The sequence below is a fragment of the Peromyscus leucopus genome, chromosome 7 (genome assembly GCF_004664715.2).
Source record: "Peromyscus leucopus breed LL Stock chromosome 7, UCI_PerLeu_2.1, whole genome shotgun sequence".
NCBI lineage: Eukaryota > Metazoa > Chordata > Mammalia > Rodentia > Cricetidae > Peromyscus > Peromyscus leucopus.
The window spans coordinates 28349867-28377586 of NC_051069.1; the positions used below are offsets into that span (position 1 = coordinate 28349867).

Sequence of the window (27720 nt, forward strand, 5' to 3'; positions counted from 1 at the left end):
CTAACCATTGAAATTTTTGTTGAGACAAGGTGTTGGTATACAACTCAGACTGCCCTTGAATTTTCCTGTGTTGTTCAGCTAGCCTCCAATTCATAACTCATAATCTCTAACACCAATTTGCTTTTTAGATTTTTCCAGACAGGGTTTCCCTGTGTAGCCCTGGTTGTCCTGGAACTAGCTCTGTAGACCACACTGGGCCTTGAACTCAGAGATCTGCCTACCTCTGCCTCCTGACTACTGACTACTGAAATTAAAGGTGTGCACCACCATGCCACGCTTCTAATACCAAGTCTGTGATTGTATGTATGCATGTTGTACACATGTGCACGTGTGTGGAGGTCAGAAGACAACTGCTTTCCTCCTACCTTTATATGGGTTCCAGGGATTGAACTCTAGGGACCAACCTTTTGCAGCAAGTACCATGAACTGCTGAGCCATCGCTCCTACCCTGAAACGTTTAATTTTTAAAACTAAACTTCAATTCTCAAAGGTTGTCTTTGATCTACACACATTTGCACACCTGCACTCACACTCACACATCACAAAGGCACACTCATATACACACCTGAATTTTTTCCCTATTTGATGTCTTTAGGAGGTAGAACAGCAGTAGATACTCAAACACTGCACAGTGCTTTTATGTATGTGATAAAAATATGCATGACACAAAATTTGTTATTTTATAGTCTTTTGTTATTTTGATTTGGTGTTTTAGGGGTAAGATCTTGCTTTGTGGCTCAGGCTGGTCTTGAACTTAATCAGAATCCTCCTAGCTCAGTCTCCCAAGTGCTAGGATTATAGGCATATTGCACATGCCTGACTAAAGTTACCATTTTAGCAATCCTGATGATTATTAAAGCACATTTGTTGATGTGGGACTTGCTCTGGATGGACCATCCAATGGCCCCGGAGCTCCAGTGTGATAACCAGGGAGGAAGAAGCCCACTGTTAACGGCATTCTCTGCTGCTTGCTGTCAAGGGTAACCAGCCTCTGCCACGAGCTCTTACCACCATGGCATTTTCCTTTGACTTGGCTGACCTTAGATGGAAAGGTCTGAAACTGGGAGCCAAAATCAGTCCTTGCCTCTTGGCATTGTTTCCGCGGGTATTTTATCACAGCAATGAAAACCACAGTCACTTTTGAGTGTGCCGTTCCACAGCATTAAGTGCTTTCCAACTGTGGGGCAGCTGTCACCACTGTTCATTTCCAGAACGTCTTCATCACCATGAACAGAGACTCTGAGCCCATTCCCTACCCATCCCTAACCCTTAGTAACATTTTCCTGCTTCCTATCTCTATAAATTTGCCTATTCTAGGTACTGCATATACATGGACTCACACAGCATGTGTCCCTTTGTGTCCAGCCTACTTCAAGTAGCAGGTTTCCAAGGTCTGTCCAGTTTTAGCATGTATTAGAGCGCTATTCCTTTTTAACACCATAAGCTTGTGTTAGGCTTATGTAATCTATGTTAATATCTGTTTACCCATTAATGGACATTCAGGGTTGTTTCTACCTTTTGACTACTGTGAATCCTGCTGTACTCTGGTGGACAAATTCCTATTTAAACCCTACTTTCAGTTTGTAAGGGACATCATAAAATTTAGGTTACTGATTCATGTAATAATGCTATGTTTAACAGTTTCAGAAATCACCAAAATGTTTTCTAAAGAGGCTGCACTATTTTAAATTCCCATCATCAAAAGATAAGGGTTCCGCCCAGCAGTGGTGGCACATGCCTTTAATCCCAGCACTTGGGAGGCAGAGGCAGGTGGATCTCTGTGAGTTTGAGGCCAGCCTGGGCTACAGAGTGAGTTCCAGGAAAGGCTCCAAAGCTACACAAGAGAAACCCTGTCTCAACAACAACAACAAAAGATAAGGGTTCCAATCTCCCCTCCTCCCATCGCCCCTCTCTTCTTGAGAGTTTTGCCACATAACCCAGAAAAGGCTGGAATCTGTGTATCCCAGGAGTTCCTAACTTGTGAGTTGAGACCCCTTTTCGTGCTCGTGGGCGCATGGGTGGGGGTGGGGTTTGTGGTGGAGCATATCAGATATTTCCATTACGATTTGTAACAGTAGAAAAATTGCAGTTATGAAGTAGCAATGAAAATAATTTTATGGTTGGGGTCACCACAACATGAACTGTCTTAAAGGGTTAAAGCATTTGGAAGGTTGAGAACTGCTGTATAACCCATACTGGCCTGAACTTCTTGATCTTCTTCTCTAACCTCCCTCCCCAGGGCTTGGATTTCAGGTATGGACTACCACACTCAGTGAGTTCTAGTTCTTTATATATATTCTTAATATTAATCCTTGATTGCTTATGACATGCAATTTTCCCCTCATTTTCTCATTTTGTGAACAGTACTCTTGCTGCTTTCATTAATTTTGTGTACCTCAAAACAGACTAGTAGGATGTATACTGTTACCATTGTATATATAAAACTAAGTCCAACCCAAAATAGCACAGTGCTTGGCACCAAAACCAGCTCAAAACTTCTTAGACATTGTCTTTGTTGGTATTGTTAACTACGAAGAGTAAGTGGATCGGCTCCAAAAAGCCATAGGACAGGTGGGAGTGGAAAAAAACAAAGCCGCAGTTTGTGAGCAGAGCCAGAGATCACAATATTGCATCTGCCCTCAAGAGGTGGATTTCCAGGGTCCAGCTTAACATTCCACTGAACGCCGAACCAGCCCCGCCCCGCCCCGCCCCGTCGCCTCGCCCAATCCCAAGGCCACTTCCGGCCCGCCCCCCTGCTAGCCGCCAGCTAGTGTGCGCGTGCGCCCTGCCGGTGTTTTGCCTGCCATTAGTGGGCGAGGACCGACAACGCCCCTACTTCCGGCGCAGGGTAGAGACCAGACAGGCGCGGCGCTCAGCGATGATGTCAGCTCCGGTTGCCTTTGCTGAGTCGGAAGTGGGAACCTTTTGGTCGCTGTGGCTGTGAGGTGTCGTCGTTGTTGCCCTTTCAGGCTCCGGTAAGACAGAAGGTATCTTCAGGGGAGGAAAGTGTTGGGCCTGCGGCCGGGGTTTTCAGCTAAGCAATTGCCAGTGCAGGCCTCTGCACACTTGCAGCTCTCCCATGCCTGACCTGGGTCCCTCCTCTTGAACTTCGACCCTGTCTGATCTGGAAACCCTTATGGTGCTCCAGCGTCGGGTGTCTCTGCACATGTTCTTCTTTGCCAAACCCTGCTAGAAAGGACCCTAATGTCGGCTGTGGCTGTCTTTCGACTTCTTTTATCTAGGACCTGCGCCGGGTGGGTGGGTCTCCCTCCTGCCCACGAATCTCTTGCCAAACCCCAAGATAAAATATAAAGAGTGGACGACAGAAAGCCAGATGCAAACGGGACGAAATGAAGCTAGAGTCATAGTAATCACCCCAGTTGAGTGCATGTAGCAAGATGTTGATGTTTAAAGCGAGTGATGGGCTTGTCGCTGTAACTCTTCTGAGATTCTGCTCGAGTTTTTCTTGGATTGAGAAAACATTCTCAGATTGAGTGACCACAACTCAGAAGCTTTGTATTCAGTGGTGTTCCCTTTAGGATCCGTTTTTGTCTCCTAGAGCAAGAATGGGTTTTGTCTCGCTGTCATTGACTTTTTTGATTCCAGAGAGAAAACTATAAAATGCGTCCCAAGACAGGATGCTAGGGTTTGGTGGAGTTTGGGTTTTTTCCTCTTTTTTTTTATTTGGTTTTTGTTTTGTTTTTGGTTGGGGCATGTATGTGTTTCACTTGATGAAGTCCTTCTAGCTTGCAGATAAATGTGTTACAAGGATTTTCGTTGCAATACCACAGGTAGCACTAAAGCTATTTCTAGGTAGAGCATGTTAGCCTGGAAACATTTTTTTATTCCAAAATAGAGACTTTATGGAGTACGATTTGGTACAGCTTAATTGGGCAGGGACTTTCTGGGATTGGAACACAAGCGCTGGTATATAGTAAATGCCCTAGCACTGAACTATACCCCACCCCACCCAACCCTATCCATAGAGCTTGGTTTCGACAGTCTCTGTTTTAAAGTGCTACTGGTAGTTCTACTTTAAAACCAGATCAGACATGATCTTAAAATATCTGTATGCTCAGAGGAGCCAATAGTTGCCTTAAAAAATTAACATTACTCTACATAAGTGAAAGTTTAAATCAGGAGAGGATGGGAGAAATTTATGGGACCAATGGTAGACACTTCTTATAGATGTAGACTTTTGTAGTAGGTATACAGAGTGAAATTTGTTATCAAGGAAGACTTATTAAAAACAAATCAAATCCAAAGGCTTTGAAGGGCTGGTGGTTGTACCATCCCAAAAGCTAACAACGGAATGGGTGTGTTTCTGTCTGGCAGCTGAAAACAAGAGATTTGTTTATTTTTATTACTGTTAGTGTTTCTTTTCTAAAAGGATATTTTACTTATGTGTACATGTAAGGGCATTGGATCCCCAAGAGCTGTAGTTATAGGAAGTTATGAACAACATGGGTGCTGGAAACTGAACTCTAGTCCTATAGAAGAGCAGCAAGTGCTCTTAACTGCCAAGCCACTTCTCCAAGCTTTTGTTTGTTTCTTTCTTTCATGTAAAGATGTTTTTTTAACTTTATTTATGGGTGTATCTGTAAGAGTGTGTGGATACCTCCAGAGAACAGAAGCGGTTGCTAGACCCCTCAGAGTTGGAATTGCAGGCAGCTGTGAGCTGTCCAGTTATGGGTACTGGGGTCCATGCGCTGGTCCTCGAATGGAGCTGTAAATCATCCTAAATGAGCCATCTCTTCAACCCTTCATTTATTTCTGAGTCAGGGTCTCACTGTGTAGCCTAGACTGGCCTCTTGCTTCCACTTCCCAAGTGCAAGGATTAAAGGTGAGCACCACAGTACTCAAACTGAGAAATTTAAAACAAACAAAATATCAAGGTTCCATTTTATGAGACTTTTCTTTTCTTTCTAGGTACTTTAATTTACATGTGTAAGCTCAATGACTATATCTAAACTGGAATCTCCACAGAGATTTTCATCAGGTGATCGGCCCTCCTTTTCCCTGTAAGTTGTTACACCATTTAGCCTTGTTTCTAAAGAAAGAAATTCTCTGTACTGGTTTTAAGAAAATATAAAAAAGATGAGTTTAGTAGGGTAGGCGAAAACTGTTGTGGTGATGGTTGTTGTTTGTTTGTTTTGTTTTGTTTTATTTTGTTTTTTCAAGACAGGATTTCTTGTCTGTGTAACTAGCTGTCCTGGAACTCAGTTTGTAGCCCAGGCTGGCCTTGAACTTGTAGTGATTCTTCTGCCTCTGTCTGCAAGTGCTGGGATTAAAGACGTGTGCCACCACCACCGCCCAGCTCAATTATATTTTTAAAAATTACTCAAGCCAGGCATGGTAATACATGCCTTTAATCTTAGCACTTGGAGACTGAGGCAGAAGAATCACTACAAGTTCAAGGCCAGCCTGGGCTACACAGTGAGACCCTGCTTCATTCAATAACAACAGCAAAGGCCTGGAGATGACTCAGTGGGTCAGAGCTATTGATGCCCCAGCATGAGAACCTGAGTTTAAATCCTCAGCACCTATATAAAGAGCTAGATGTGTCCACATGTACATCTGCAACCCCAGCACTATGGGGAATGGAGACAGGTAGTGCTTGCTGGCTCTCATCTTAGCTCCAGGTTCAGTAAGAGAGCCTGTCTCCAGTGAGAAAGGAGAGTGATGAAATAGGAACCCCAATATCCTCAATTGGCCTCTATAGCTGTATACATATATGCCTCATACCTGTATCACACACACATACACACTTAAAACTGACTTATGCAGTTATGGACTTTGCCTGCATACCTGTGTGCCACACACACACACACACACACACTCTTCAAGCTAACTTTTGCATTTAATTGACTTCTATAACTGAAGTCTGGAAGGTGGCAACCCTAGGCTTGTGTTTTACTAGCCTAGCAACCAAAGAAGAAAGAGTTCCCTTCTTAATCGATTCAGCCAGAAGTCCAAAGACAATGTTCACTGATTCCTGTAAGCCTTTATAGGGTCTTTTGCTCATTCTTAGATCAGTCACTTTGTCCTCTACCCCGCTTCTTGGAACCGGTGGATGAGATCAATGCATCTGGATATATGTCTTGAGTGAAATTGATCCTCAGAGGAGAAAACTATGGTAATATTGAGGGAAAAGATGCCATTTTGTCTCTGGAATATTGCCAAGAGTTCACTATACGTTTTGCCATCTTTTAGCGTTCAGGATACCTTGGGGTAGGGGAACGGTGGTAGGGAGCCAACAATGAGACGACAGTTGAGTGTGGCATCACATGAATTAGAGGAGAACTAAGCTTATCCAGTGGTTATATGGGAGAAAGTCCTCTCAAGGACTGTTAATTCCAACATAAAATATGATACTTTTTATTAAGTTCAACTGAATATACATGGCAAAGAAAAAGTAAAGCAGCACCTAAGAGTTTATTTCCTTAGAGTAGGAAAGCCATGCACCATCCTCGAGGAGGCTAGAATGACTGGCAGTCACTATGGCTAATTAGCTTTTAGCTCTGATGCAGTAAAATAGCAGAGGCCATAAAGCAACTGACTGAAATATCTCAGAAGTGCCAAGAAGTGATATAAACTCTCTTCCTCCAGTAATTAAGGGTGACTTTTCCAATTTGTAGTAGCTTTTCTTAATATGATTTTGTAAGGAGCCTTACTTCCATGAACTGAAGGTAAGTTAAGCGTGGTGATTTGTTCCTATAATCTCAACACTGGGGTAGCTGAAACAAAGAGGATCATGCACTCAGGCCAGCCTTGGCAAGACCATATAATGGTGATGCACTCCTGTAATTCTAGCACTCAGAAGGCAGAGACAGGAGGAGCATAAGTTTCAAGCGAGCCATCAAGTTCCAGGGAAGCTTCGGCTTTATAGTGAGGCTCTGTCTCAAAAACACAGACTAATTAACTAATTAACTAATGGTAGATCAAATGTTCTTCCTCCTCCCTATCCTATCACCTCATCTTTGAGGTGTTTTATCTATATTATGTTAGTCTCCCTGACAGTTGAATTTGGTTTTTGAATATAAAAAAATAGATAAGCAGTAAAAATTAGTATAGAATCAAAAAACCTAGTTGAGCATAATGAATGCCAGTAACTCCAGTACTCTAAAGGCTGAGGCAGGAGGATCATTAGTTCAAGGCCAGCCTAGGCGATATAAAAAGATCCTATCCCATTTTAACAGAAAAAAAAAAAAAAATCAAACAAGAATGTTTAGACTTTAGTTGAAGAATGATCTGTAGTTTTGTTTTTATTTGTTTGTTTGTTGTTTGTTTTGTGTGAGGAGATGTTTTGCCTGCACATATGTCTGTGTACCATGTGCATGCTTGGTGACTGTGGAGGCCAGAAGAGGGCATCAGATGCCCTGGGATTGGAGTTACAGGCAGTAGTGAGCTGCCATGTGGGTGCTGGGAATTGAACCTACGTCTTCCAGAATGGCAGCTGGCACTCTTAATCGATGAGCCATCTCTCCAGCTCCAGATCTGTAGTTTTAAACCTGTGAGTAGAATTAGGTTACTTAATATACATGAGAGACCTACAAACATACAGCTAATCTGATTCTGTCCTTGATCCAGCATTCATATCTGTTCAGCATTCCAAATCTGACTATCAAGCCAGGCATGGTGGTGCATGCTTGTAATCCTATCACTTAGGTGTATGCAGAAGGATTAGGAGTTCAAGGTCCTCCTGAGCTACATAATGAATTTGAGCGCCCCCTCCCCTCTCCATGTATGAAAACCTGCCTTTTAGAAAAAGAAGAAATCAGTTCCTGTATAGCTAAGGAATTCCCAGCTTCAGCCCTGCATTGTAGCGGTCTGGGCAGGTGGCAGGTGCCACCTCATCTTCTGCATGTAAATGAAAACTGGTCTGCCAGCTTAACAACTTACGGGAAATTCAGAATTCTCATGGTGGTACGTCTCAGTGCTGTGGTTACAGTTAGTGGGGAATCGCAGTCACTGACTGTCTTAGCTGTATCCAGTTGGTAGGTTTGTAACCATCTTGCCAAATATGTCTTGAGTTTGGGAACAGGAATTGGCAGGTCTTACTCCAGAGCATTTTCAAATGCGTGGTGCTCAAGAAATGGGAAAAGAACAAGGGTGGGTCTGCTCCAGTGCTTGTGTTACCTGTGCTTCTGAATCTAATTCTTGTCCTTTGCGTAGCCCCGCCCCCTAGACTGGATGGAGGAGACCCTAAAGTGAAATGACAGACCAGGAGAATAACAACAACATCTCAAGTAACCCCTTTGCTGCTCTTTTCGGCTCCCTGGCTGATGCCAAGCAGTTTGCAGCAATCCAAAAAGAGCAGCTGAAGCAGCAATCTGGTAAGTAGAGGAGCCAGTGGCAGCAGATGCCACGACCCAGAGCCGGGCCTTCCCAGGGGAAGGGCTCTTTAGGAAATTCACTGCTGTTAGAACTTAAGTTTGGGGCAGAGGTTGTTTTGCTTTTATTTTCTATCTGTCTGTCTTGGTTTGAAGGCAAGCGTTGGTTTGTTGTTGGTTTTCACGGCTTGCTTTGTCTGAGGGGCCTCCCCTGTGCTGTCCTCACTCACATAAAAAGAGGTTGGCTAGCCGGTCGGTGGTGGCACACGCCTTTAATCCCAGCACTCGGGAGGCAGAGGTAGGTGGGTCTCTGTGAGTTCAAGGCCAGCCTGGACTACCAAGTGAGTTCCAGGAAAAGGCACAAAGCTACACAGAGAAACCCTGTCTTGAAAAACCAAAAAAAAAGAGGTTGGCTAACAGGTGCTTCCAGAGGGGCAGGTGACAGCCCTGATCCCGAGGCTGTCGGGTGTTTCAGTAAAGGGAAATCTGCTGTCTGGTAGCAGCTGTGTAGCGTAGGAAGCCAAGGTGGTGTGGTAAGCAAGCTGCACGCAGCTGTAGAAACCAGATCTCAGAATCATAAAAGCCGTCTGGTCTCTTGACAAAAAAGAGCTGTTCTTAAGCCAGCACTTGGGAAGACCTCTCAGGTGAAGTATATCTTTGGTTCTGCTGAGTGGCCCCCTTTGTAGCTCACTGCTGCTTAGGACAGACTGCTAAGAATCTAATCTTAGCTTTAATATGAAAAAAATGAAACTCAGAATAATCTCTCAATAGCCAGAAAAGTGTTCCTCATTTGGAACTGAATTTAAGATTGAGTACAGCTCCTTTCTATCTGGAGACAGACCGGAGAGATTAGAATATATTTGTCCCCTGGGACAAATTGTCCCCTGGGAGAGTCACAACATTCAAACTAGAAATGACCACACACACACACACACACACACACACACACACATACACACACCAAAAAAAAAAAAAAATAGTGTTTTTTTTTTTTTTTCCTTTTGATAAAGGAGAAGTGGTTTACGTTTTCCCTTCATTTATTTAAAAAGGTGTGTCGTTGAGGTGTGCTGCTGAGTTTGGCCTCGATTTACGATTCGGATTGACTAGGCAGGAGGGAAGAGGACAGACAGGGGAAGAAGAGGTTGTAGACGGAGGAAGAGAAAGGAAGTGTGAGGCTTTCGAACTGGCTGTGATCGGGCTGAGAGCATCGTAAGCCGCAAGCTGTAGGAACAGGGCAAGGACATGCTTTCTGTCACTGGCTTGGTACCTCATCACTTAGTTTGTTTACACTGAGCTCCTCATGCCACCAGGTCCAACCTGTTTGTCACCAGCAATTAGTATTCCGCCAGAACCTTTGGCCTCCTGTGCTGAGCTTCAGGTCTGTGAACTCATACAGGGAAGCATATCTTACTTCTGAGAGTTTGGTCCAATTTTCAGAATACCACTTTGTCAAGAAAGAAAAGAAGTCGGCCAGGGAGTAGTGGTGCACACCTTTAATCCCAGCACTGAGGAGGCAGAGGCAGGCAGATCTGAGTTCAAGGCCAGCCTGGTCTACAGAGCAAGTTCCAGGACAGCCAGGGCTATACAGAGAAACCCTGTCTTGAAAAAACAAAAAAAGAGAAAGAAAAGAAGTTGTCCACCCTCATAGTTTCTTCTGACCGGCAGGCACTATTTTTATAAGTACAGTCCTGTGAGTGCCCTTCTGAGAGGCAACCTTTGAGTTGCTCTATAAAACTTTAAAGGAACTCAGTTGATAAGGGGAGGAAAGGTAGGAAAAACTAGAAGACAAAATGTGACGGCAATTTAAATACCAAATGATGAAAATTCCAGTCTCTCTAATCTATAGGAAAATGCCTGTTGAAACTACAGTAGGGGCTGTTGAGATGCTCAGGGGGCAAAGGCTCCTGTTTCCAAGCCTGATGAGTTCAGTCCCTGGGATCCTCGTGGTGGAAAAAAAGAAAAGACTCCAACAAGTTGTCCTCTGACCTTCATGTGCTCTGTAGCAAGCATACAACCAACCACACATCCACACTCTAAAGAAATGTAATAAAAAAATTAAACAATTAGATTTTTATTTGTTTGTTTAAAATGTCAAATTCTTGTCTTTATTTTTGGTCACGAGCATGTTTTAACAGCCTTGGTTTATGCATGCGACTATAACATCAGAAGCAATGCAGTTAAAAAAAATACAACTTTTTAGAAAATTCCTCAATGTTCACTTCACGTTAATTATAAATAGCTGGGTGGAACAGTGTGTTTCTACATACACTGACAGTTATAATCAAGGTATACAGAAACACATTGTTCTACCCTACATACATGTCATAAACACACAACAATAATAAGTAATTTTTTTAAGCCTACAACAGTGGTACCAGCCCCTAGGACTTGAAAAGCAAAATCTCTTCATACGCACATGATATGAAGTGTCCACCTAGGAGAATGCATACAGCAGGATTAGAGAGGTACTAAGAGTATGTGATGTGGCATTTTCCTCAAATTAAGTAACTTGAGCATTTGGGACATGTTAACTGTTTGACTGCATCACATTAACTAGTCCTAAGTGGCAGGCACTACCTGTCCAATATTTCATACAGAGCAGGCACTCAAAACATGTTGGCAAGTTGCTCAGATTGTATGGTACACTTACTGAGTAGACCTATGTGTAAGAGTATAATCTCAGGGTCTAATAAAGAAACATCAACTTGACTTCAAATAGTTCACATAGCTTTACATCTCCCTAAAGAAAGCTTATGTGTGTCTGGTGGTTGTTGAATTGATGGTATAATGTTAAAAACTGGCCAAAAATGACCTAGCACCCAAGGCTCCCAACTGGAGGGATTTCAGTAGTCTGAAACTTTCAGACCTGAGTGGCCCAACTGGTCTCCCTCAAAGGAGTGCAAGGAGCTTCCAAGCTCAGGAATCATGTGAGTGTTCGGCTTTCCTCAAATGAACCGGTGAATGCTACAGAGGTAGCATGGTTTACCAGGTTACCTTCGAAGCCCCAAAACAAAAGCACAAGGTTCTTTTTCAGCTGTATTAATAGAACTGTCTAAAGTTTACAGTTCAGGCTCGCTCTTGGATACCTTGTCGATCTCATCTCCTTTTGTATCACGAGGGCATTCATGAGTCCACGCTCCCCTTGGCCCAGTGGCATCTATTGCCACATCGATGGCAGAATCGGGAGTCATCCATCTCAGGAACATGAGGAAGAGATAGCTGAAGACAGCCAGCAAAGCAAAAATGTGGCCTGTAAGTGGGCCACAGTGAGAGGTGAGCCTGGTCAGCCTCCCGTGCATCGGCAGCACAGCTTCCTCCGCCACCCTCTCGTACACTTTCTCGGTCCTCTCGGCCACATTCCGCCAGGTGTAGAAAGCCTTCACTACATTGTGGATATTTTCTGCATCTGAGAACATCCCCGACTTCACTTGGAAAATAGCTTTTTCCAGCCCTTCACACAAAGATTTTACTGAAGGTTCACATAAAATAATAAGATTCTCCGGAAGCACTTCAGGAATCCCACCAACCTTGGTGCTGACGACCCGTAGACCACAGCTGGCGGCTTCTAGGATCGCCATGCAGAAGGCTTCGGTCAGGGAGGTGTTAAGAAAAATATGTCCTTGAATTAAGACATTTCTGACATCCTTGTGTTCTAAAGCTCCCAAAAGATGCACTCTGTCATGTAGTTGGTATCTTTCCCGTACTTCTTCCAAAACGATGCTCTTTGGTCCCTCTCCCCCAATTAGGAAATTTAACTCGGGATATTTCTGACAGAGTTCGGGTATTATACCACTAAGCAAGTCGATCCCTTTTCTGTAAACCAGTCTGCTCACGACAACAATCGTTATTACACCGCCATGCCTCCTAAGTGGTCCTGGGGTGAAGTCAGTGGGATCTACAGCGTTAGGAATGACGGACACTCTTTCAGGGTTCAGGGCTGCCCGCAGTACAGTGTTTTCCTTGCTTGTGTAAGAGACACAAATGATGTGATTTGTGTCACAGAGAGACACAGTTAGAAGCTTGTTTGTAAGCACAGAACTGACATCAGCAAATCCAAAAAGGGAATGATCTGTGAAAACTGTGTGAAGCCTCATTGTCTTGGCGTGGAAGAGAGCGTCATGGGCCATGGCAGAAAAAGAACTGTGGGAATGGATTATTGTAACTCTCTCCCGGACAAATATGTACCTGAGCAATGGCAGACTGTGGAAGAGAGTCGTGGCTGTAGATTGGTTGTACATGACTCTGAGAGGCAAGTAATAAACTTTGAGACCATTGGTGAGGTAACGGATGCCCTTTCGATTTCCGTAAGCATGGGTGATAATTATGACCTTGTGCCCCCTCTCAATGAGGCACTGAGAGAGCTGATAAATGTGGCTCTCCACACCTCCCATGTTGGGGTAGAAAAAGTCAGAGACCATGCATATATTGTGTGTGCGGGTGCTGTTGGTGGACGGCATCACTGAGGGGCGCTGCCCATGCCCACCTCCTCCTCTGTAGGCCATGCTGAGTTGGTGCAGGAATCAGTTCTCAGTGCAAGCCAGTTAAGAAATGTGTCTTCTGTCACCTCGAGTTCACATGCAATGATTTTTCTCCTTATTGAAGGGTAGTGGTGCTCAAGCAGTCCCCTTCACGTTTTTCTTGACCTTCCCTGTGGTCCTGTGGGCCTTTCCTCCGTCCGTGCCTTCTTTCTAGTAGGCAGGCGCCTCTATTTCCATGCTGCCTCTGTAATTAGATCACATTTATTAAAATCAAGAGACATTTTCTCATGCCCCTAGCTAGTTATACAGATGAAAGCAGTCTCTTTGAGAATAACTTCTGTTAACTTTTAAAATACTGAAGTGCTTTAAAAAATTTGTATTATGTTCATTTGGTGTGTGTATGTGGAGGTCACAGGATAACTTGCTTTGTTCAGTTCTCTCCTTCCACCATGTGGGCTCCAAGGGTTGAGCCCGGGGAACCAAGTGCCTTTACCTGCTGAGCAGTCTCACCTACCCTAAAGTTTTCAAGCTCTTTGAGCCAACAATTCTATTTCCTAGATTTTTTTAAAGATTTATTTATTATATATACAATGTTCTTCCTGCATGTGTCCCTGCAGGCCAGAAGATCTCATTATAGGTGGTTGTGAGCCACCATGTGGTTGCTGGGAATTGAACTCAGGACCTCCGGGAGAGCAGCCAAGTGCTCTTAACCGCTGAGCCATCTCTCCAGTCCTCTTTCCTAGATTTTTGTCTTACACAAATACTCACCCACATAAACAAAAACAGTTAGATTACATTCAGTGCTGTATTACTTAAGATCATGAAACCCTGGAACAGTTTCTCATGTTTACTTGATGAATAAACATGGAGTTTAAGTGACTACATAAGTCATAGTAAAGGCAAAAATTACATTACAATGCAACTATTAAAAGTATGAGATGGACTGGGCCTGCTAATGCAGGCTGGTGATCCAGCTACTCAGGAACCTAAGGCAGGAGCATCAGAGTTCAAGCCGTCCTCCCCACAGAGTTTAAGGCTGGCCTGGGCAATATAAGACACTGTCTCAAAAAAAATCAAAAAATAAGGCTGGGGATAGAGTTCATTTGGTAAAGTGCTTGCTTGCCCTGGGTTTAATCCCTGGTACCACATAAAAGCAGATGTGGTGTGCATCCCTTTGATTTTGGGAATTTGGTGGTAAAGACAGGAGGATTAGAGGTTCAGGATCATCTTTATAGGGAGTGTGAGGACAAGAGGAGGCCTGTTTCAAACACACACAACACACAGGATTAATCCATGGAATGAAGAAGGTCTCTACATGACTTCCAGGGAATAGTGTTGGTGTTGGTAAGTTAAGGCCTATTGAAGGGCTGGAGAGATGGCTCAGCAGTTAAAGAGCATGTGATGCTCTTGCAGAGGACCTGGGTTTGGTTCCCAGCACCAACATGGTGGTGGCTTGTAACCATCAGTAACTCCAGTTCTAAGGCTTGAAAGCCCTCTTCTGACCTCTTCAGCCATAAGGCACACACACATTGCACATATATACATCCAGACAAAACACCTATACAAACAAATAATTTTTAAAGCCAGTTGAGAAGCTAGAGATGACCCAGTGGTTAAGAGCACTGGCTTTTCTTCCAGAGGTCCTAGGTTCAATTCCTAGCACCCACATGGTAGCTCACAATCATCTATGACTAGTACCATGAGATCTGATGCCTTCTGAATAAGTGTGTGTGTGTGTGTGTGTGTGTGTGTGTGTGTGTGTGTGTGAAGCCAGTTAAGACGGCTCAGTGGGTAAAGGCACTTGCTTCTAGTTCTGATGACCTGAGTTCAGTCCTTGGATCCACATGGTGGATGGAGAAAAAGGACTTCCTTCCCCAAGTTGTTCTGTGATCTCCAAATGCATGTCATGGCACATAAACATACACACATACAAAAGTAAGTAAATGGTAAAAAAAAAAAAAAAAACTGTTTTAAAGTGTGGTACAGATCTGTCATTAAACAACAACAGAAAAGATGGAGAGATGGCTCCGCATCACATTCCCACACACAATGCATACGTACACATCATTTTAAACGCATCTTTAAAACAATGATCCTCAGGAGATGGCTCAGCAGGTAAGGTGTCTGCCACCTGGTCTGATGACCTGAGTTCAGTCCCCAAGACCCACGTAGGAGGAGGAAAAAACTGGTGTTGCTACAGGCTGTCTGTCCTCTGACCTCCAAGTGCACACTGACACACATTGCCTGCACACAAAACCAAACGTCAAAGAGACAAGGAGAGGCAGCTGAAAAGCGCGTCAGTTTTTTAAATGAGAAACAGTGATAATGCACAGGAGTCTGGAGCACACTGCAGATTAAGCAGCTGGCTATGGGGTGCTGGTTGGAGGAGCCCTTCTACAGGAACGATTCCTGAGTGTAAAATTACCACAGCCAGTGTATTACTGCCATCTGATCTATTTGGTAGTTATTTTTTTCTCGAAGAAAGTTAGGTAATGTTGCTAATTTTGTCACAATGGGGTACGATTATGGGTGGAAGTAATGACACTTACTGTATAGAAGGCAAGATTTATAGCCGGGATTTCAGACTCCTGCACTTCACTTCTCTGGCTTGAATTGCTCACTAATGAGATGAATAATTTGTTTCACACCTGCAATTGTCCTCCTGGTGGTTACATTCATTCTAGGTAGTGTGTTTTGTTCTAAGGGAGGAACACACTGTGTAACGGCTTATGTGTTCTGACAGATGAGCTCCCAGGAAGCCCAGATGACTCCGATAATAGTGTGTCAGAGAGCCTGGACGAATTTGACTACTCTGTGTCTGAGATTAGCCGCTCCTTCCGGTCACGGCAAGAAATATGTGAGCAACTCAACATCAATCACATGATCCAAAGGATCTTCCTCATTACTCTGGACAACAGTGAGTTGCAGACTTGCCCCCTCCAATTGGTTGTCTGTTCTTCCCTCCTGGCTTAGGCGAGGGACTCCTTTGGCTCTTAGAAAACTTCTGTAACTAATGGAGCACAGGGTTTATTTCAGTAAGTTTAAAAAATTAAAACAGTAGTTTAAAAACTTAAAAACAGTATTTCAGCCACGCAGTGGTGGCACACACTTTTCATCCCAGCACTCAGAAGGCAGGGGCAGGTGGATCTCTGAGTTCAAGGCCAGCCTGAGCTACAAAGTGAGTTCCAGGATAGCCAGGCCTATACAGGGAAACCTTGTCTCAAAAAAACAAACAAACAATATTTGTACAAATCTAACCTCTGTTGCCATTTTGGTGCTGACTGGGCTGTGCGACTACATGTCTGTACTACCTTTAAAAGGAAGTAAAAAGAGTAGCTAACTCCATTTTCTTGCATGGATGCTGAGAGGTTCAGACATGTTTTATCTATGTGCCCTATCTGTAATTCAACCCTAAAGTTAATGCTGGTATCTGGAATTTTCTTCCTAAATGTCGTACTGAGGGTTCATAACAGTCCATGCTCTATAACTACTTTATGTATCAAGATCACTCTAGTATTCCTGAGTTCAAGAGACTTGCTATCAGGATCAGTTGTTGTAAGCTGATCACAGCTGTACACGCCTTTGGTCTCCAATACTGGAGAGGCTGAGGCAGGAGGGACCGCTTGAGCCTAGAAGTTAAAGACCAGCCTAGGCAACATAGCAAGACCCTGTCTCAGAAAAGGAAAACAAGACAAAGCAATGTCATGGGGACAGGGACATTACCCTTAACCTATAGGTAATGAAAACTGTTTCACAGGTGATCCAAACTTGAAAAGCGGGAATGGCATCCCCAGCCGGTGTGTGTACTTGGAAGAAATGGCAGTAGAGCTGGAAGATCAAGACTGGCTTGATATGAGCAATGTTGAGCAGGTACCACTCCTGATTATGTGCAGACCACAGCTGCCCTGCTAAGTCCCGGTCATTCTCCAGACACGACTTGGCTTGCTTCCACCTCTTCCACTGTGTGTGTGTGTGTATTCCTCTCTGGCCACACATCCAGATCCACCCATTGTTTAAGAACCAGTTAAAGCTGGGCAGCAGTGGCGCATGCCTTTAATCCCAGCACTCAGGAGGCAGAGACAGGCAGATCTCTGTGAGTTCAAGGCCAGCCTAGTCTACATCCAGGACATGCAACAAAACTACATGAAGAAACCCTGTCTCAAAAAACAAAAAAAACAAAACAAAAAAAAAGAACCAGTTAAAATGCCTTCATAGTTGCCAGAAAAGAGTTCTCATTTCCTCCTCCGAGTTCCTTATCTTATCCATTTCTTATGGGAACTGTCACTGTCTCTTGTGGTTTTTTATTGAACCTGTCTTATCACTCCTATTAGACAAGGCCCATCTCTTTCTTACATACTTTCACTTTCAAAAAAATTTAAAACAGGCTGGGGAGATGGTTCACAGGCAGGTCTGACTCCCCGGCACTCACATGAAACTGACTGTGGCCATGTGGGACAGCAAATGAGAGGGGTAGAGAGAAGAGGACTCTGGGGACTTGTTGGCCATCCAGCTGAGCTTAAAAATGGTGAGCTCCAGGCTTAATGAGCGCTCAGGGGAATGAGGTGGAGAGTGACAGAGCAGGACACCCAGTGCCCTCCTCTAGCCTCGTTCTAGTCCTCAGGAGATCAAGTCCAGAAAGCCATCACCTGTTAGGTGGAACTGTTTCCCAGGGGATCAGAGCCCATGATAAGCAATACTGTGCCTTTGAAAACCTGATGAACAGCTGGGCATGGTGGCAGATACTTTTAATACCGACTTTGAGAGTCAGAGGCAGGCAGAGCTCTGAATTGAAGGCCAGCCTGGCCTACATAATGAGTTTCAGGACAGCCAGGGTTACAGGAGAAACCTTGTTTCAAAAAACAAAATACGGAGGCTAGAGAGATGGCTCAGCTGTTAAAAGCATACATTGCTCTTAGAGGACCCAAGTTCAATTCCTAGTACTTACATCATATGGCTCACAGCTGCCTGTAACTCCAGTTCCTGGGGGAACCAATGCCTCTGACTACCATGAGTGCCTTCAGTCATGTGCATATATCCACACAGATACCCATAATTAAAAATAATAATAAATGTTTAAAAAAAATTGAGTGGTCTGCAGAGCAAGTCTGTCTGCAGAGAGGCTACACAGAGAAACCCTGTCTCAAAAAAAAAAAAAAACAATTGAGAGGAAAGACTGATAACTTGGCATCTACCTTTCACATTTAAAGCAATCACACAGAAAAGTAGATTTCACATGTTTTGTCCCTGGTCCTTACCCCCCATCCCCACCCCCACCCCCAGAGCTGAGGATCGAACCCAGGGCCTTTCGCTTTACCACTGAGCTAAATCCCCAACCCCTCATCCCTGGTTCTTCGCACCATTCAGCAAGTTACTGTTTGCTGTGACTGTCCCAGACATCCGAGTCTTGCTTTATAATAACTGTCTATATAATTAGCTTCTAACATTTCTAAATTTATACTGAGCTATATCTGATTCTTGCCAAAGCATGTATCAAACTCTTTATATCTTAATGTTCTAGGATTTACCTTGCAATGGATTGTATTTGTGTTGATTTCCGTTAATAGGCCATCTTTGCCCGGTTATTGCTTCAAGATCCAGGAAACCACTTGATCAGCATGACTTCTTCTACAACGTTAAATCTCTCTGCTGATCGAGATGCGGGGGAGAGGCACATCTTTTGTTACCTTTACTCCTGCTTCCAAAGAGCCAAGGAAGAGGTAAAGCCCCGTGGAGTTTTAGATTATCCTCTTGAGTAACTTTAGCATGTGAGTGAGGGTTGGATCAATGTCTTTCATGTCATAATATATATGTATCTCATGGCATATCTGGAACAGAGTATTCATAGCACTATGAGATTGCCATAAAACCTTAGTCTGTCTGTGGCTTGGGTTCCATCTCTCTCCGCAGTTAACCAGTGCCTCTTATTCTCCAAATATAACTCTCTAGAAATCACACCCTTAAAAAAAAAAAAAAGACTAAACACCTGATCAGTCACATGCCTGTAACCAGCACTCATGAGGCACAGGCACAGTGATTGCTACAAGTTCCAGGCCAGCCTGGTCTCCATGTCTACACAGTGAGACATGCTACAAGTTCCAGGCCAGCCTGGTCTCCATGTCTACACAGTGAAACAAGCTACAAGTTCAGAGCCAGCCTGGTCTCCATGTCTACACAGTGAGACAAGCTACAAGTTCCAGGCCAGCCTGGTCTCCATGTGTACACAGTGGGACAAGCTACAAGTTCCAGGCCAGCCTGGTCTCCATGTCTACACAGTGAGACAAGCTACAAGTTCCAGGCCAGCCTGGTCTCCATGTGTACACAGTGGGACAAGCTACAAGTTCCAGGCCAGCCTGTAGTACACAGTGAGACTGAAATAAAACAACATAAACCAAGCAAGACCCTTCTCTGCTAACAGCATTTCCAGGGAGATGGAAATCCTGAACTGGGCTGAACTTGACATCTTCAGGATTAGAATTTTATCAGGTGACCTTTTAAGCCAAAGAACAAGTCTGTCATGAATTTCCAGTCCCCAAGAAACCAATACTGCCAGACAGTGGTGGCACACACCTTTAATCCCAGGCATAGGCAGGTGAGTCTCTGAATTTGAGGCCAGCCTGATCTACAGAGCAGGACAGCCAGAACTACACAGAGAAATCCTGTCTCAAAAAAAACAAAAACAAAAAAAGAAGAAAGAAACCAATACTTTTTGGGGACGTGATGTGTGTTCCATTCTATTTACTGTACCCACCCTTGCTCCATGTTATAGAAAACTGTGTGCTTTTCTCTCTTTGTTGTAGATTACCAAAGTTCCAGAGAACCTGCTCCCCTTTGCAGTACAGTGCAGGAACCTCACTGTGTCCAACACTCGAACAGTTCTCCTCACCCCAGAGATCTATGTTGACCAAAACATCCATGAGCAACTGGTAGATTTGATGTTAGAAGCCATTCAGGGAGCCCGTGAGTATAAAAGGAAGGTCTTTCAACATCTACATTTAGAATACCAATTTAAAACTCCTCTAAGCAGGGCAGCGGTGGCGCATACCTTTAATCCCAGCACTTGGGAGGCAGAGCCAGGTGGATCTCTGTGAGTTTGAGGCCAACCTGGTCTACAGAGGGAGTTCCAGGACAGAAACCAAAACTACAAAGAGAAACCCTGTCTCAAAAAACCGAAAATAAAGAAAAACTCCTCTAATGGTTTTAGAGTCTTAGAACCATTATGATTCTGATAGAAATTAAGGAAGACATCTTACACCTTGATCTTTAGGCCTCAAACCATCAGAATTCTAAAAAATATCATCGAGGAGCTGGAGAGATGCCTCAAGAGTTAAGAGCACTTCTAGCTGTTTTTCCAGAGGACCCAGGTTCAATTCTCAGCACCCACATGGTGGCTCACAACTGTGTGTAACTCCAGTTCCAGGCAGATCCACTGCCCTCTTCTGACCCCCACAGGCACTGCATGCACTTGGCACACAGGCATACAGGCAGGCAAAACACCCACACACATAAATAAAAGTAAGTAAATCATCGAGGGCCAGTGTTTGGAAGTGGGTACGCAGCTCATTGGTCAAGCGCTAGTCGAACACTTGCCTGACATTCACCAGGCCTTTGAGTCAATTCCTGTACCACAACAGAGACAGACAGACGGAGAGAACGTGAAACAGTGTATACAGACATAAAAACTGACATGGCCTCCTTCCTTTCTCATCTGTCTTCTGTTAGATTTTGAAGATGTAACTGAGTTTTTAGAAGAGGTCATCGAAGCCTTGCTGTCGGATGAGGAAGTTCGAACATTTCCTGAAGTCATGATTCCAGTGTTTGATATTTTACTAGGCCGAATAAAAGATCTGGAGCTCTGCCAGACCCTACTGTATGCATATCTGGATATTCTTCTCTATTTCACTAGGCAAAAGGATATGGCCAAGGTAGGTCTCAAAGGCCCCCTCTGCTCATAGTGCTGACAGCGTAGTACTTGATGCTTCCTGTCCTGACAGCACTCTCATATTGCCTATAGAAGCCAGATATGGTGTCATGTGCCTGGAGTCCTAGTACTTAGGGAGTGGAGGCAGGAGGATCAACGTTATCCTCAGCTACAATGGGAATTTGAGGCCCTGAGGACAGGGCTGATGAGATGGCTCAGTGGGTAAAGGCACTTGCTAGAAAGCCTAAAGATCTACACTTGATCCCCAGAACCCACATGAGGAAAGCAGAGAAGGAGAGAACCAACTTTCACACACAAGTTGTCCTCAGACCTCCACACTGTGCCCATGGTACGCACACACAGGCACACAAATAAATAAAAGCTTACAGTTTTTTCTTGTAATTTGAGGCTGGCTTGGCTTTTATAACACCTGGCCTTTAGAAGGAAAAAAGAAAAGAAACAAGAGAGCCAGGCAGTGGTGGCACATGCCTTTAATCCCAGCACTCGGGAGGCAGAGGCAGGTGGATCTCAAAGTTCAAAGCCAGCCTGGTCTACAGAGCAAGTTTCAGGACAGCCAGGGCTACACAAAGAAATCCTGTCTTGGGAAAAAAGAAAAAGAAAACAGAAGGGCTGTAGAGGTGGCTAAGTGGTTTAGCCCACTGGCTGCTCTTCCAGAGGTCCTGAGTTCAATTCTGAGCACCCACATGGAGGCTCACAATATCTATAATGGGATCTGATGTCCTCTTCTGTCTAATGCCCTCTGTGTCATGCAGACATATATGCAAATAGAACACCGATATACATTAACTAACTAAATAAATCTTTATAAAGAAAAAAGTATGTGTATGTAGACATATGCATGCATACATGTGTATATGTATATGTGTGTGTGTGTGTGTGTGTGTGTGTGTGTGTGTGTATATATATATATATATATGTATATATATATATATATATATATGAGACCCTTGTAGCTCATCCCCTTTATCTCACCATACAGATGAATAAGTAGGTTTTGTCCTTTCCTACAGGTTTTTTTAGAATACATTCAGCCCAAGGATCCTAGCAATGGGCAGATGTATCAGAAGACCTTGCTGGGAGTAATTCTGAATATCTCGTGCTTGTTAAAGACTCCGGGTGTAGTAGAAAATCATGGCTACTTTCTGAATCCATCTCGTTCCAGTCCTCAGGAGATCAAAGTACAAGAGGCCAACATTCATCAGGTGGAACTGCTTCCCAGGGTGTCACAGCCCCCTGATTTGAGATGAGCATTTCCTCAGGAACCATGTAGGGATAAGGCTGCTTCAGCCTCTTTGGGAAGGCAAATTGGTTGGCTTCTGTCATAATAACACAACGAAATTGCCTTCTTATTGGGAGGGATCGGGTGGCTTGTAATCCTAGCACTTATGAAATAGAGTCAGAGGATTAGGAGTTCAGAACCATCCTGAGCTATATAGCAAGTGCTAGACAAAACTGCACTATAGAAGAGCCTATCTCAAAAATGAAGGAAGCAAAGAAATCACTCATGGTATACACTTTTAATCCCAGCACTCGGGAGGCAGAGGCAGGTGAGTCTCTGAGTTTAAGGCCAGCCTGGTCTACAGAGCAAGTTCCAGGATAGCCATGGCTACGCAGAGAAACCCTGTCTCAAAAAACAAAACAAAACAAAATCCCCCTCTTCATACCCTTCACTTTGAGGAGAGGATGGGCTTCGGTGTTGGGTGAGGACAAACGTAGATTATATAGAACCTGCCGTGTGTGACAGCACTGTCACATCCCCTTCCGTCCGTGCCCTTCTTGCCAAGACAGTTATTGTCACTTGACTCATGAAACCTTTTGACTGAAGGCCACCTTATAAACTCTTTGTCCCTTGTCCTTCTCTTTATGTGTAGACCTCTCAACGTAAAACTTAGCAGAGTCTGACTGGTATTAGATGGCTGGCTGTGGGGCCCTGGATGGCTGACGGGCAGTTAAAGTGTCCCGTTTACTCTCTAGTCATCGTGACGCTGTCAAGCAGGTCTTCAGCAGGCGACAGCAGTAGCCAAAGCCAACTGCCCATGTTTTTTTGTTTTGTTTTGTGTAAGATTTACTGTGGCCAATGAGATGGCTCAGTGTCATCCAGCCTGATGATTTGAGTACAGCTCCCAGGACCCACATAGTGGAAAGAGAGCACCTGCTCCCAAACATCCTCACACGTGATGCTCAATTGCACACCCCTCCCACATACTAAATACGTTAACACTAAATAAATATAATATAAAAATTAAAAATATTTATTGATTGTAACCATGTCTATTTGTATTGTTTATGGCTCAGTTTCATTCTACAGCAGAGTTGAATAATTGCTATGAGAACTATGACAGAGCCAGAGAATTTATCATTGACACCTTACAGAAAGATCCCAAATGTAAAACCTATACAACTTTCTGCAATTTGGCAGCTGACCAGAAAATGTCTCAAAAATACACATATTTTTAAAAACCAGAATCAGAGAATAAGGTATGAAAAGAGTGAAGGAAAAGATTAAGATTAGCATATTTTTAGAAACTTGTATTTGCTAGGGTTTAGGAGTGAAAAAAGAAAATACCAGGATTGTGAAATTGGAATGTTCTGTGGTTGTGTTTTCTGGTTAAACAGTTCATGGCTCAGTTCCATGAAAAGATCTACCAGATGCTGAAGAACTTGCTCCAGCTCTCTCCAGAAACCAAGCACTGTATCTTGTTCTGGCTTGGAAACTGTTTGCATGCAAATGCAGGCCGCACCAAGATCTGGGCCAATCAGATGCCCGAAATCTTCTTCCAAATGTATGCCTCAGATGCCTTCTTTCTGAATCTGGGTGCTGCTCTCCTGAAGCTGTGCCAGCCATTCTGCAAACCCAGATCCTCTCGGCTCCTCACTTTTAATCCCTCATACTGTGTCCTGAAAGAGTTGAATGATGAAGAACGAAAAATTAAAAATGTCCACATGAGAGGTAGGCGGGGAACTGGGCTTTTCAAAACAGTGAATGTGTGTGTCACCTCTAAAGCATTTGCTCCCTTAGCCTCTGAGAAAGTGCCTCTTGTTTAAAACAGATGAGGCACACTGGAGAGCTGGTGAAAAGATTTTAAAGACGGGTTTTTAAAAACAACTGTCATCTTTTCAAAGTCAGGCCTTGGTGAGACCGTCTCTCTGTTTTGACAGCCGTGGATGCCCACTCCCTCATCTTTTATAGGACTCCAGTAGACCACAGCTGCCAGTTTTAGAACTCAGAGGACAGACAGGTTGACATGGTGACGGCAGAGCAGGAAGGGGTGAGGGACCAGCTCTGCAGAAGCTGCTGGGGTCTTCTTCATGGCTGAGTCTTGAAAGACACCTCAGGGCTTAGCAGGCAAAGGAGCAGGAGTGTCTGGCAGGACAAGAACAGGGGAAAGTCTGGAAGGAGCGGTGGGGCGGGGTGGCGCATGCCTTTGATCCGAGCGCTTGAGAGGCAGAGGCAGGCGGGTCTCTGACTTGGAAGCTGTCTAGAAAAAAAAAATCTGTGGAAGGTCTTTATTGAGGAATAGTAAGAAGTTCCATGTAGTTAGAGCAAGGGGAGTGAAAAGTAAGAGGTGGGAAGTGGGAAGGAAGAAAGTTGACACAGGCTGGAGAAAACTTGAATCAACACAGAGAAGTAAAAATGAAGAAAATGAATCAGCCCTGATTCTGTCACTCAGAATGAGTCTCTCCTCAGTTTTGATGGATTTCCTTCTAGGCTTTTTTTTAATCCTCTTATAATTACAAAACTAATATCTGCAGCAAAGTCACTCAGCTTGAACATAGAATAAGTAGAAATGGTTCATTGCCTATCACCTTGAAAAGATACAATATTACCACTCGTTTTAGTTTTTGCTGATTTCGTTGGTTTCAGCGAGAGATTTAACTATTTCTGTGGATAGCAAGGAGCCAGCCAGTGTTTTTAGACAAGGAAGTCCTAGGAGCTGTGTTGTGAGGGAGATAGCATTGTAGCAGTGTGGGCGCCGAGCAGAAGTCGAGGGAGGCTGAAGACCACGCCAGACGAGTGTGAGCCATCACTGCCTCTCTTTCCCTTCCTCGAGGTTTGGACAAAGAGACCTGTCTGATCCCCGCTGTGCAGGAGCCAGTCTTCCCCCAGAGCTACAACCTTGTGACGGAGAACCTGGCCCTGACAGAGTACACCCTCTTCTTGGGCTTTCACAGGTAACTCCTTGGATGTCCTTGGGAAGGAACTGTTTGGGAAGAACGAGGAGCTGTGTTGACAGCGAGTCTAAGACTCATGTTAGCATGGCAGAAGGAAAGAACTCGTGTGCGTGGCTTTAAATTTACCTGAGGCCGCTTTGTACAGATTACTTTGTACAGTTTTTATCTATTTTTAAAAAATTAACAACGTGCTACTGTTTTTCTCCACATTTTCCAAATTTTCAATTCCTATCTTTCTGTTATTATCTAGGAAAGTCAAATTATTTTCATTTTACATTTCACTTTCTACTCTTGAATTCTTATTACTTCTGATACCAAAAGACCAAGAGACAAAACTGAAAAAAATTGAAAGAATGATGATAAGGGATTCCAGTAATTCCAATATGACCACAAAAGAGCTGTGAGCCTAAGAGAAAGGATTCTAAAAATGGGAAGGCTGAGAACCTGTGTGTAGAAGTTCCAAGAGGGTCCGTTTCTAGCAAGCCAGCTACATGTCACTCTACAATGTCCGCCTCTTACTTAGCTGAGAATGATTGCCAGTATAAGGGGGGAGAGATGACGTATTTCTGATCTATAGAAAGTATTATGAATACCAGTTTTGTTTTTACTTGGGGTCGGGGGACAGGATACACATGCTCATGTGTGATTTAGAAGTCAAGGGCTGGTGTTAGGTGGCTTTCTCAGTCACTCCCCACCATATCTTTTGAGGAACGATCTTTCACTGAACCTGGAACTCACTGACTTGCAAGACTCCAGGCGTCCCCCTGTCTCTAGCCAGCATCAGGACTGCAGGAGCACACCACCAGACTCCGCTTTTACAAGGGATCTGGGGTCTGCATTCAGGTCTCATCCTTTCACCACAAGCAACTTTCCCAACTGAGCCAGCCCCCAAACCCCAGGAACACTAATTGTTGCTTCTTTGTTTGTTTTTCAAGACAAGGTTTCTCTCTGTAGTCCTGGCTGTCCTGGAATTTGCTCTGTAGCCCAGGCTGGCCTCAAACTCAGAGATCCGCCTGCCTTTGCCTCCTGAGTGCTGGGATTAAAGGCGTGGCGTGCATTACACGCCTGGCCTGGAATACTGATTTTTTGTTTTAAATGCCTTCTCAGTACTTAAGGCATTTTTTTTTTTTCAAAACTCCAGCAACAAATTATTGGGGGGAAAAATATATCTTTGTTAGATACTTTTTCTAACCTGTTGTTGACATTTTAAATGTGATGACAGAGTTGAGCATGTATTGAACTGCTCAATCTGCTTGACAGTCTAGACTCAGTCTAGAGGCCAAGCATCTAGTTTCCAGTCAGTAACCCTAGTCACTGTCCACAGAGAACAAAGGGAGGAGGCCGGGCCGGTGGTGGTGCACACCTTTAACCCCAGCACTTGGGAGGCAGAGGCAGGTGGATCTCTGTGAGTTTGATGGCCAGGGCTACACAGAGAACTCCTGTCTTGAAAAAAAAACAAAACAAATAACAACAAAAGAACCACGGGGGTGATTTAGAACTGTAGATGTAGAAGCAGTTATCAGTAGCTTTTCTAGGTCTTCCTTTCAAGTGACGGATGCTTTATGTGTGGTCGTTATAATCAAGACTTGTTTTTTGTCTGCTCAGTTTTCTAAGCAAAGATCACCCACTGACCCCACCCTAAAGCTTATGCTGGGCTGCTCATACTCTGCCTTGTTAAAATGACTGTCTTCAGTAATAACAGCTCACTCTGCACCCTGCTCAGTCAGAGGACATAGTAACATTTTCCCAGAGCAGTGTACCTTGCTTCTGTCCAGTCAGTGACTTTGTGAGTGCCTTCTGTGTCATTGTGCCTACAACTGTCTACAACCTTAGAATACTAGAATAACCAAACGAGGATTTGCTTGCCAGCGTGGTCTATACTACACTGCCCCACATGAGCCTCCCTGACCAGTCTCTTCTGCTTTCTTGGGGGCAGGTTGCATGATCAGATGGTAAAAATCAACCAAAATCTGCATCGGCTGCAGGTTGCCTGGCGGGATGCTCAGCAGAGTTCTAGCCCTGCTGCTGACAGTCTCCGTGAGCAGTTTGAACGCCTGATGACCATCTATCTTTCTACCAAGACTGCTATGACTGAGCCCCAGATGCTGCAAAACTGCCTGAATTTGCAGGTGTCCATGGCTGTTCTGCTGGTTCAACTGGCCATAGGCAATGAGGGCTCACAGCCAATAGAGCTCAGTTTTCCTTTGCCAGATGGCTACAGCTCTTTGGCTTATGTGCCAGGTAAGCAGCCTGTCCCTTGGGAACATACTATTAATAGCCACCTAAGTTTAACTGGGTCACCTTGGAAGCTTAATCCTCAAAATACCCGTCCTTAGTTATCATCCCATTGTTTTTAGAGAAAGTACTCAAACTTGCAAATAACATCTCCTGGCCAAAGCATGGGGGCACTCACGGTTGTTTCCCCTGCTGTGTGTCTCCAGTGTTCTGACAGTCAGAAAACAGCCTTCAGAAGAGGAACTGTAGTCAGGGTTTTCACAGCTCTTAGCTTCTGTCATTAATATTGTTTGTCTTTCAAACTTAGAATTTGTCTGTCTAACTCTCCCTGAGCTCTTTTAGAAAAAAACAGACCACCTCTTGTTAGTTAACTCAGAAGGAGGATTGTGTGTATGTATGTCAGTGAGGGGTCAGTAGATGTTGCTCACTAATCAAATTAAATGTTCTTGAATACTGTACTGGTCTTGCATGGCTATGTAACAAGTTACTTCCCCCCAAACATAGCAATTTAAAACAACAAACATTATCACACATAGCTCTCTGGATCAGAAATCCAGGAACA

The 27720-nt window shown here is 44.1% G+C and overlaps 2 protein-coding genes across 3 annotated transcripts in view; one reads left to right on the top strand and one right to left on the bottom strand.

Moving 5' to 3' along the window:
- Positions 1-2870: 2870 nt before the first annotated feature.
- Positions 2871-27720, top strand: part of Ube4a (ubiquitination factor E4A) — a 43775-nt gene continuing 18925 nt past the window's right edge. The window contains exons 1-12 of one of the 2 annotated variants that reach the window (XM_028866417.2): positions 2871-2975; positions 4930-5021; positions 8176-8336; positions 15555-15728; positions 16569-16681; positions 18376-18528; positions 19609-19768; positions 20531-20733; positions 21761-21952; positions 23367-23700; positions 24803-24923; positions 26860-27164. In XM_028866417.2, coding sequence (XP_028722250.1) covers positions 8216-8336; positions 15555-15728; positions 16569-16681; positions 18376-18528; positions 19609-19768; positions 20531-20733; positions 21761-21952; positions 23367-23700; positions 24803-24923; positions 26860-27164 — 1876 coding nt within the window. In that variant the 5' untranslated portion in view covers positions 2871-2975; positions 4930-5021; positions 8176-8215. Of the gene's footprint in view, positions 2988-4929; positions 5022-8175; positions 8337-15554; positions 15729-16568; positions 16682-18375; positions 18529-19608; positions 19769-20530; positions 20734-21760; positions 21953-23366; positions 23701-24802; positions 24924-26859; positions 27165-27720 lie in introns of both variants that reach the window. The other variant, XM_028866418.1, reaches the window with a different exon arrangement.
- LOC114691192 (N-acetylglucosaminyl-phosphatidylinositol biosynthetic protein-like) lies at positions 10417-13180 on the bottom strand. Its single transcript, XM_037207550.1, has one exon. The coding sequence runs from the start codon at positions 12833-12835 to the stop codon at positions 11393-11395; it is 1443 nt and encodes a 480-aa protein (XP_037063445.1). The 5' UTR covers positions 12836-13180; the 3' UTR covers positions 10417-11392.

Bases quoted from the DNA above. Each gene is read 5' to 3' on its own strand.
- LOC114691192 (XM_037207550.1), bottom strand. From the start codon at position 12,835: ATGGCCTACAGAGGAGGAGGTGGGCATGGGCAGCGCCCCTCAGTGATG.